The sequence below is a fragment of the Amblyomma mixtum genome, chromosome 2 (assembly GCF_055824585.1).
Source record: "Amblyomma mixtum isolate Tamu chromosome 2, ASM5582458v1, whole genome shotgun sequence".
Classification (NCBI taxonomy): domain Eukaryota; kingdom Metazoa; phylum Arthropoda; class Arachnida; order Ixodida; family Ixodidae; genus Amblyomma; species Amblyomma mixtum.
Window position 1 is genome coordinate 247514300 of NC_143013.1, and position 11192 is coordinate 247525491.

The following is an 11192-nucleotide window of genomic DNA, read 5'->3' on the forward strand; positions in this document are numbered from 1 at the left end:
TTCCTAGTTGAGGAACAGAGCGCCGGAGCGCCTTATAACCACTATACCCGCCCTGTTACAACCAAAGTTTGAAGATCTACGAGGAGTGATTTGCGTCCACGAGGTTATCACGTGGTCTCGGCTGAACAGCTTCGATTTGTTGGTAGCAGATGTTGAACGCCCCCACCCTTAGGCGTCAAAAATAGCGCGAGGCATGTTGCGGTGGTCGCTTGCGTGACTGAGCACAGCGCCCACAAAGGACGCTGACAATCTTTCTACAAAGCACCATGTGTACGCGACAGCTGCCCTCCCAGAAACACTCGCCCTAAAATGTTTCCGCGAATTCTGAGTAAGAACTTAACAAAAACTATAAGAAAACGAAGCGGCCATTAAGAGCAGCACATCTACTCACACTTCTTCTTGCGGAGGAGGGTGGTGTAGTCGAAGGGAGAGCCAAGACCGTAGCCGTAGTTCAGGCCGTAGCCGAGGAGACCGTGACCGAAACCGTAGTGTCCGACGCCGTAGCCGAGGCTGCTGACACCGTAGCCATAGGCTGGAGCAGCGTGGGCAATAGTGGCCACAGCTGGGGCGTGGTGGACGGTGGTGGTGGCAACAGCTGGAGCGGCGATAGCGGTGGCAACTGGAGCAGCAGCATAGGTGGCGACAGCTGGGGCAGCGTGGACAGCGGTCACGGCTGGAGCCGCAGCGTAGGTGGCAACAGCTGGGGCAGCGTGGACAGCGGTGGCGACTGGAGCAGCGGCGTAGGTGGTGGCAACCCTGGTAACAGCTGGAGCGGCAGCAACGACTGGAGCAGCGGCGTAGGTGGCGACAGCTGGGGCGGCGTGGACGGCGGTCACGGCGGGAGCAGCGGCGTAAGTGGTGGCGACCCTGGTAACAGCTGGGGCGGCAGCAACAACTGGAGCAGCGGCATAGGTGGCGACAGCTGGAGCAGCGTGGACAGCGGTCACGGCTGGAGCGGCGGCGTAGGTGGTGGCAACCTTGGTCACAGCTGGAGCAGCAGCGTAGGTGGCGACAGCTGGAGCGGCGGCGTAAGTAGCGAAAGCTGGAGCGGAGTGGACAGCAGTGACGGCTGGAGCAGCGGCGTAGGTAGCGACAGCGGGGGCAGCATGGACGGTGGTAACAGCTGGAGCAGCCACGGCGGTGGCCACTGGAGCGGCAGCGTAGCTGGCGACAGCTGGAGCGGCCACAGCGTAGCTAGCAGCTGGAGCGAATCCGTAGCCCAGGCCAGTGCCGACGTAGCCGGCGAAGGCGCTGGTGGCAAGAGCCAGGACAATGCAAGCACGGATCTGAAAGATAAAAAGATTATAGTTGCTGCGGTGCTAAAATCAAAACGATCACTGACTGCATTCAGTGTACATAACAGGAATTTTTGGAACTTATATGTGTGGTCCTGGTCAAAACTCTTCAGGATACCGGCTTCGCTGCTTATCCGGCCTGCGGGACATTTTGACCCACGATGCTCTATATGTAGGGGACGTATTAGAATAGTCGACCTCTTCGTGTCGTTTGGACTGCCCAACTAGCCGTCCGAAAAAAAAAAAAACTTTTCGTCCTGAAAACTTCATCCCTGTGCATGAAACTAAGTATTACGGATAGATTGATAGCATTGCCCTAAGCGCGAGGAAAAAAAAATGGCATTACTATTGAGATCGGCGATTTTGGTGTGTTCACTAAGAGATTTGAGTTTTTCCCTAATGCCTGAAAGGAGACACGGTTTTCAATACTGGGAATATTGAATTACACAAAATTTTAGCACGAATGTATATGATTCCGGAAAAGGGCAGACATATTTTGCCTTCGCAAGAGCTGGGTAGCTAGACAGAACTTGGTAACAGTTCACTGAAAATCCCTTTTTAATTGCTCCTATTTGATTTTTGAGCATTTGAAAATATTGTCCTCCGATTGGCGCTGCATGCTCGATGTAGTTTAATGAAATATAGTAGCTATTGTGGTAACGATTTTTGATTTTGACAGCAGGCTCTAATTGGGAGTTACTTTCGCAACTTATGTTAGAACTACCATGACAATTTGCATTGCTCCCTTTAGCAGATAAATTCAAAGCAATATAATTGTATCACACATAACATGAAAAAATTTTTCCGGTTTCTGATGCTGCAGCACGCTACTTGCTTCCATTCCTTACCATGGTGAGTGTTGGTGCGCTGACGCTGATGAGCCGACTGCTGGATCTCAATAGCAGTGCGTCTTCTTTTATACCAAACTCCAAGCAATCACCTGAGGGAATCACTGAACTCTGCAAGAGAAGAATATTGAGAAGGAGAAAACGTGATATGCTGCCCAAAAACAGAGTTCTAAGCGGCATGCGCGAAGGCGGATGCATCTGTATGTAAAAGCCCTAATTCGCTTCCAAAAACTTGGAAAAAAAAAACAACCATTGGGGCTGCATGATGGAACACGTAGCTGAAGGAAAGAAATACCAGTTACGGAGAGGAACGACTGAGATAATAGGCTTATGCATGCGGTTCATTGTCATCTATCAGTGCGAGGCGAAAGTAAGCAGCGAGAATAAAAATAAGATCGAAGGTCTGGAAAGCCAAGAAAATAATCCATAAATATTAGATGGTGTAGCTTACTGAGGACACCGCAATCAGCGAACTGAGATACATATAGTGCGCGCTGTGAATCAAAATGCCGTTACATAGCTTCCAGTTTGCGCACGCCAAGCAGTAAAGACCGGATTTTCGCTCATGAATATTGCACGTGTGTAGAGATAGGTGTCTTCCTTACGTTGCCAAGTGTACATTTGTATGCGTAAAGTGATGATCGAAGCAGCTTGAAGGCTTAGAACTGAGGAAAACATTTACCGGCACATTAGGAGAACAACTGTAAAAAGAAGTCTTCCGAAAGTAGTCAATAAGTAAAGAAACGACTAATACTAATTGGGAATAGTATTTGTATTGTGGTTACAAATACTCCCACCAACCAACTTTTGCTCACCTGTGGTGCAGAAACGTGGAGGCTTATCAGAACGGTTTTACTTGGAATCTGGACAACGCAGCTAGCTCTGGAAAGTAAAGTGCTAGGTGCAATGTTGTGAAGCAGGGACAAAGCAGAGCGCCTCCGGCAGCAAGCGCTGTTTAATAACATCCTACCGAAAATAAAAAAGAAATGGGCATGGTGAATTCATATTTATATTGCTGCCTATTTAGAAAACGTTCTGCGAGTTCCCGCGAAACAGTCCCGAATACGGATGCCACCAGTGGCACACTATCTAGCCTGATAACAGAGAGCCTGGTGAAATATCAGATCCCAAACCATTTTTTCGTTCCCAGTTCGAAAATAAAAATTATGCGAGTCAAAAAATGTATGACACCCAAAAGCCATTGTTCCCTCTTTGCCACAAATATCTCAGAAAAAGGCTTTTGCTTCGCAACCGTAGAGGGTAACATTTATGGCACCCCTAAAGATCGAAAGATGTCACAACGTGAGGAAAATGGTTTATTTTACTTTACACTTATTCATAGCTTAAGGGCTGCCATAAGCTCTTCGCTGCATGGCTAAGGAACAAACCACCGCTGCCCGGTTACTTTTGGCATAGATGGTACAAGACGGTACAATGGACTGAACCTGCATAATCGACGTGGGCTAGAAGAAGCAGAAATACTTTTTAGAAGCTGCTAGTTTGTGGATGTTTGCTAGCTAGCTCAGGTTTGCTGTCAGTTTTCTCACCTTGCAAATGTATTGCAGGTGAGCGCAGCCTGGAGGATTAACGATGTATTAAATCTGAAAGATAATCGGCATGCTCTATCGAAATGCACTAACTTGTGGGTAATGCAGCATAACTATTCGAAATGCAAAACTTTATAAATTTTCTTTTTTAGCATTTGGTTGTCTTCTGCTTTCTAATCAATAATCTTTAAAAATAACTGGCCTGTTACGCTCCCATTGATGCACACCACAAATGAAAAAAAAAAAATACATCCCCTATGATCCTTGGTTTCGGTGAAATTTGGCTTCCGTCCCGTATCTCATAATAACTCTCTCTTTTCCCTTTCCTTACCTGCTCAATCGCTTACGAAGGCGTCGATTCTGGCAGTCTTGATGCCGTAGGTAGCAAAAGAGGGTTCTCGGTCGGCTTCCGCCCTCACCGTTCGACCACAATCCTACGCGGCACTCGCGGTAATACAAGACTTACTACGTCTGCCGCTATGGATGAGGGTGGCGCTGGTGAAAACACTCAAGTTTCGGTTACGCTATGCATAAATACCCCCGAAAGCAGAACACTGGGCCGCCATCGCCGTAGCTCAGTTGGTAGAGCACAGGACGCGAAATGGGGAGGTTGTTGGTTCAGACCCACCGGCGGCATGTGGTTGTTTTTTTCTTCATTTTGATCAATGATCTTTACTGTATTAATTACTTTCTAAGTTCTCATTGTCGAACCCCGTAAATTACTAAAAAAAAAATCTCCTACACTCTTTGGTTTCGTAGAGTGTTGGTTTCTGTCATGTTTGTCTCTTATAGTGTTATTTATGTTCCCTTTACACCTCTTTATAACCACAGCTTTGTGGACCACCTGTGGCCTTGAATCAGTAAGTGAAAATATATGGAGGGCACTTAAGTCTACTTAAGTGAATTGGACGCGAGAGCATTTTCAATAATTTGATGTTTTACTTTTTTTCCGCGCTGCATTCTAATGACAAACCTTTACTGCCCGGATAGGGGCAATGCTGATTTGTGGGCTATAAGTAGCGTGCTTGCCTCGCAGTCTACAAGTCCAGGGTTCAACTCACTGCACCTTTAGAGGAATTTGTGTTTTTATTTCCTCGGTCACGTAGGTTTTCGGATGCCATTTTTTCGGCACATCGGGTTTCGTTTCCGGTGGGCCGTATAGGGCTTTCGCATTAAGAAGTGCGGTCGGCTGCCACTAGTCACACTACTTGGAGTGAGTGTTGTATTCAACATCATACTCTAAAAGGCGTAGTTAAGTAACCCCCTTCTATATGAGTGCATTTCTTTGCAAAATTAAGCAAATAACTCTCACAAAAATCTATGTAAGTGGTTAGAATTCATGCTTTGAAAATGCAAACGGGAAGATCCGCTGTATTATAGGTGCGGCTTATTTTGGGTCTTCAATCAGGTAAAAACAACTTGCGCACTATTTTGCAGTTGCTCATTAGCAGTGATGCTCTGCTTTTGTTGCTGGAGCCTGTATAAGGCTCACAATATACCATCGCTATCATGGAGAGAGCGCCTCTTACAGCAGTAAGCTCATATATGTTTCATATATATAAAGTTCGGAAAAATACTATTGCGGTACACTATAAAGAAATTCTTGGAAGCTCCGCATTGCGAGAAAGGCTTCCTTGTTCTCAATTTTTGGGCAAGAAAACCCCCAGAAACGAGTTCTTCGGCTACGCAATGAGAAAAAGCAAGCCGATTGTCACTTTAAGACAGTTTAAAATATCTTTTCACCAGAGAAAAGAATTTCATTGGAGGTTGGATCCACAACTAGCTTATACGCTTATGGTATCTGATACTCGTCACTAAAAAATTTTACGCTGTTTGAAAACACGGCCTCTTCTGTGAGGCGCATTGACAGCAGTTTTGCTAATACCACCACTATGTCCAGTGAGAAAGTTTCCTGAGCTTTCAATGAATAGCCGCTTCATAAAAGGCCGTCATAAAACAATAAATGGTCACCAGAGTTTCAATTTTGTCATTTTCGTATCATGGACCTATGTTTTAGTGGGACTGATTGAGGAGATTATAATACTTCTGAAATAAAACAAAAAGCGTAGTGCACCGATGAGACGTACATGTAAACGCCAGGGCGATAAAGAAAACTGCGGCAAATATTCTGCGAACCTTTCAAAAGTATATTTGTGGTATACAGGACAAGTATTTTACCGCCAGTTTATCTTGCAACTTGCCATTCCTTGCACTCTCAGTCTGCGACATCAGCAGATAATTCATGCCTAGTTCCTGTATAGAACATGCCAAATTAACTCGAATAAGTAAATATGGTAATTCCGCTGAGATAAATGCCTTTTTTTCATGACTAGAATGAAAATTATGCCCCATTCAAAAACAATAGGTCTCCCCTAAATTGCCTTGGTTTGCTATAAAATTGGCACCAATGAAAACTTGTAGAATGAGGTACTATTGAAAGGAACATGAAAGACAGCTTTCCGACGCAACAATGGAGTTCAAATCGGCAGGTTATCTTTTTTGCGCTCCTTGGCCACCATCTTACAAGCTGTTCGGAAAGTACAACAGAGAGTGAAAAACATGCTCATCTATCAGAAAAATGTAGTGTGGCACTTCTTTGAAATCATATATCCATGCCTCAGAAGCCATTTTTACATAATGCCGAAGGACATAACAGCTTGTGAACACTTCCTCATATTATTTCCAAGAACATATGTCCTGTCTTTTAGATCGTGCTATTCAAAGTGCAGTTAAAAGCGACCGGCCTTTCCAGCTATGTCAGGCAGCAGACGAACTGCAGTGGTGTCTTAAATTTACTAGATCATAATGTTTACGCATTCGATTACCTTGGCTTTTGAAGATACACAGCAAAAAGCGGCCAAAACTACCACTGCTTTCCCTCCAGTAAACAAAACAGCAGGCAGGAGCCTGCGGCAAGAAGCAAACATTCCAAATATTCAGCCTGTGTCCTTAATGAAAGCGGAATTCCTGGCAATCTTTTACTAACTTGGAGCTGTGCAGTTTAATTATTACCTCAATTCGACGTTGAATATGTAATTTACCTTTCCACAGAGCTGAAAAAAAAACATGTGAACAGTGGATTTATTAGTGGGTCACGGCGACCAACGCACGGTGGTGGTGGTGAAAACATTTATTAAATCATAGGGAGAGGTGTTGGGGGTCGTGACCTGAAGGGTCACGCCCTTACAACCACTAGGTGGGATGCCTAGACAGGTACCCCATTGGCGTTTGCCGCAGCCCGGGAGCAAAAAAAAACGGTTGTCCACGAGGGTAAAACAGTAGACCAACGCACGCAGCGGTCGGGTCGTAGCAGGACGCCAGAACACGCCGAAGGAAACAGCTCCAGCACGAGACTCGCGCCCGAACCACCAGCGATGACGACGAAGTGCAGCACTGCGGAGACGTCCTCTTCTTCTTCTTACACATGCTTTTTACGCACAGACACTCCTCATTATTGATGGCGTTTGCGAGCAACGGGAATCAACATGTTCTATGATGTAGGAATTTCGGGTAGAATTCAAGATCTTGGTCTGCGCCTGCCTTAGCTTAAACTAAAAGAAAACACCGGCGCTTTCTTTGCTGCCGTTTAAGACTATTCTTAACCAGTTTCACAACTGTTATTAACCAGTCCAGAAAACGCCTGAAAAGTTCAGTGCCTTGGAATAACGCTGGCAGCCTAAGCCAAGAAAGAAAAACAGCCCCCCCCCCCCCCCCCCCCTCCTAAAAAAAAGTCGCCACTGCAGCAGTACACGCGGGCACATGCTTAAAAATGCATTCTGTTGTGCACTTCATGCCAGTAATTGCGTGCTGAATGCATCAGCAGTGATGAACATTGCTTGCATATGCTGTTTTGTCCACTGTATGTAAAGGGTATTTTGAACTTCGTGCTTTGTTTGTCTAGCAGTATTTTGCTCTGCAGAGATATAAAAGAAATCCCGGGAAAACCGAAAAGGAAATGTTACGTTAATTGCTCCCTTGCCAGGCAAACATGGAAACTGTTTTTGAGGAGTCGAAGACATTGCAAATGACCATGAAATAAAACATTCCTCCCTCTTATTATCAGCATTTGCCGCAGTAGGCAACTGCACCACCTAAAACAGTTTGGAGAGCTATTTCACCTAAATCATTGTTTTGCATGCTATACTATCAATTTTAACGGGGAGCAGGTAGCCGATTTCAGTATGCTATTCAATGAGTTTATTATAATTGAAAATCTATTTTTACCAAAGACGGTGGTGCAGCTTCCTTGAACGTCTGCTTGCTATGTAGCGCGCAATTTCTCCTCACAATTTAAGAACATTGTATAAACGAATCTAAGGCACAATCTACTCCTTAGGCGTAACTTGAAGGACTGAGGTTGTTAAGGCTCTTCCGCGGCCGCTTACTCTGTCTTTCTGTTCATCTTGAGTTATCTCATGCGTGAAATGTAGCCGTCGTCACCTAATTCTAAAACCTACACTTTCAAATTCAACACGCAAGCCTCTTCTTCGCCTGCCGACCGGTCCGAAATGAAAACAACCTGCTTGAAGGTCGTTATCTAGACCGTTCCTTGCCGTAACTGGTATATCCTTCTCTCCACTTCGTCCTCCCGCATCTGTAGCGGCAGATGCGAATACACAGGACTCTTCTGAAGGCTTCTTAGCATAAACTTATTGATGTCACCTTTTGAGCTTCCTCATACTAAGAAGCCACTGCAGTTTCAATCAAGTTTCCCCCTCTTTCGCTCACCTCCTCATTGGTTGTTCATGCCCTCCAACTTCCCGGCTCGCTCGTATAAAAGGCCTGCGCAAGTTTACGACATTCAGCAGTTGGCTCAACAGCAGCAGCCCATCACAAGCACAATGGTAAAGAAAAGTTTTATCGAAATATTTTGTCTGTTACGTATTTTAATGCGGCTCTCAGCAGGCTAAAACTTTAGGATACGTTTAAGCTCACAACCTTACGGCTGGTATCTTGAGTCCCACTTGAAGCTACCAGAGCATTAACTGCCGGCTGTTGATGTTTACTTCATAGCGCCATGTAATAAGGTTTGGTTTGGTTTGGTTTATGGGGTTTAACGTCCCAAAGCGACTAAGGCTATGACAGACGCCGTAGTGGAGGGCTCCGGAAATTTCGACCACCTGGGGTTCTTTAACGTGCACTGACATCGCACAGTACACGGGCTTCTAGAATTTCTCCTCCAAAGAAATTCAACCGCCGCGGCCGGGATCGAACCCGCGTCTTTCGGGTCAGCAGCCGAGCACAATAGCCGCTGAGCCACCGCGGCGGCCCATGTAATAAGGACTTATTCAATACGATGCTTCTATCACTTTCTGGAACTCTGTTTTTTTAATCGGAATCTCCACTGTCGATTTTTGTGTGGTTCAGAGTGAGTACCTCGCATCCTCAACACCCTTGCTCCACTGCAAACATATTTATTTAGCGATGGATGTAAGGAAAAATGAGACAACTAATCCTTGATGGAGACATTTCCATGTGGTAAATGGACGAAGAATGAAAGAGGAAGGGGACAAACTATAGCACAATCCGCAGCTTGTGTCCTCCCTCTCACTCCGTCTTCGCTAATTTGTCAGCATAGCATGACTCTATTTATTCACCCTAACGAACAACTCTAACTTTCTCCTCTCAGTCTACCTACTTGAGAAATAGACTTAGGGTAAGAGGGAAACAACGATAAATAAGGGCCTCTGATTGCAGACAATTACTGTACTAGGAGAAATCACCGTTGACAGCGTACCACATTTGAAAGGGAAGCTGAAAGCTAAACGTGCTCTTTTCAAGCCCTTCCATAAACACTCCTCGTCAGTGGCGAATATATCGGGTCCTCAATACATTTTGCTTCCGCCAAAATGTCGTAGCGTTCTACCACCGTATATGCAGCCTTTCACAAACCCCAAGGGGTTTCATGCCGCCAAAGCCAACCAATTAACCTTTCGATGTTTAACGGAGAAATGATGTGTTGTTAGTTATTTGCGCCAGGGTTGCAAATCTTTTGTGGCTGATAAGAGCTTTCTCCCCCCGCCGAAACTTGCGACTTCCACGGATGATGCAACGGATCCGTTACTTCCCTGCTGAAAAAAAGTTCTATGATGCAATAACTTCATAGATCATTCATCATAGAATATCATACAATCTGTATGATATATATCATACAGATTATATGATATGTCATACAGATTGTATGATATTCTATGATGAATGATCTATGAGGTTATTGCATCATAGAACTTTTTTTCAGCAGAGTTAACTGCAGAGAAAAATCCTTTGGGCTCTAAACTCTGCATGAAGTCTCTGAATTCACTTCGCATGTCCAATTTCATTTGAAGATTATGGCTCGCGTAAGGAGCGATGCAGCAAAAAGGCGAAGAAAGAATAGGATGACAAGCGAAAACAGCTGAAGGGTATATAAAGAGACTTAGACATTCTTGTACATTCCATCACACGAAAAAAAAAACAAGTAGAAGTCATCCCTACTTCTTTCCGTTCCTCGATGTCTCGCGCAGTGCGCCTGCTTTATAAAGCACCGACTTGCCGAGTCAGGAGCAGTGAAAACTAATCTCGTGAGCACATTTCAGATCCGCGCTTGCGTCCTCCTGGCTCTGGCCACCAGCGCTTTCGCCGGCTTCGTCGGCACCGGCGTTGGCTACGGATTCGCCCCAGCTGCCAGCTACGCTGTGGGTGCTCCAGCCTTTGCTGCCTACCATGCTGCTCCAGCTGTTGCCACCTACGCCGCTGCTCCAGCTGTTGCCACCTACGCCGCTGCTCCAGCTGTTGCCACCTACGCCACTCCAGCTGTGACCAAGGTTGCCACCACCTACGCTGCTGCTCCAGCCGTCACCGCTGTCCACGCTGCCCCAGCTGTCGCCACCTACGCCGCTGCTCCAGTTGTTGCTGCCGCTCCAGCTGTTACCAGGGTTGCCACTACCTACGCTGCTGCCCCAGTTGCCACCGCTGTGCACGCCGCCCCAGCTGTCGCCACCTACGCCGCTGCTCCAGTTGTTGCTGCCGCTCCAGCTGTTACCAGGGTTGCCACCACCTACGCCGCTGCTCCAGTCGCCACCGCTGTCGCTGCTCCAGCTCTGACCGCTGTCCACGCTGCCCCAGCTGTCGCCACCTACGCCGCTGCTCCAGTTGTTGCTGCCGCTCCAGCTGTTACCAGGGTTGCCACCACCTACGCCGCTGCTCCAGTCGCCACCGCTCTCGCTGCTCCAGCCGTGACCGCTGTCCACGCTGCTCCAGCTGTCGCCACCTACGCTGCTGCTCCAGTTGCCACCGCTGTCGCCGCCCCTGCTGTTGCCACCACCACCGTCCACCACGCCCCAGCTGTCGCCACTGTCGCCCACGCTGCTCCAGCCTACGGCTACGGTGTCAGCACCCTCGGCTACGGCGTCGGCCATTACGGTTTCGGTCACGGCCTACTTGGCTACGGTTTGAACTACGGCTACGGTCTTGGCTCTCCCTTCGACTACACCACCCTCCTCCGCAAGAAGAAGTGTGAGTAA

The 11192-nt window shown here is 46.8% G+C and overlaps 2 protein-coding genes across 2 annotated transcripts; one reads left to right on the forward strand and one right to left on the reverse strand.

Moving 5' to 3' along the window:
* Window positions 1-383: 383 nt before the first annotated feature.
* On the reverse strand, window positions 384-4327 carry LOC149363354 (uncharacterized). Its single transcript, XM_089568476.1, has 2 exons — window positions 4319-4327; window positions 384-1286 (listed from the first exon to the last, which is right to left on the reverse strand). The coding sequence occupies exons 1-2, from the start codon at window positions 4325-4327 to the stop codon at window positions 384-386; spliced, it is 912 nt and encodes a 303-aa protein (XP_089424602.1).
* Window positions 4328-8435: 4108 nt separating this feature from the next.
* LOC149363355 (uncharacterized) lies at window positions 8436-11192 on the forward strand. The gene is made up of 2 exons (XM_089568477.1): window positions 8436-8534; window positions 10194-11192. The coding sequence occupies exons 1-2, from the start codon at window positions 8436-8438 to the stop codon at window positions 11190-11192; spliced, it is 1098 nt and encodes a 365-aa protein (XP_089424603.1).

What these genes read in the sequence shown, in the direction of transcription:
- LOC149363355 (XM_089568477.1), top strand. Translation starts at nt 8,436, where the DNA reads ATGCCCTCCAACTTCCCGGCTCGCTCGTATAAAAGGCCTGCGCAAGTT. An exon ending in AGCCCATCACAAGCACAATG is followed by an intron (nt 8,535 to 10,193) that starts GTAAAGAAAAGT and finishes TGTCTCGCGCAG; the next exon opens with TGCGCCTGCTTTATAAAGCA.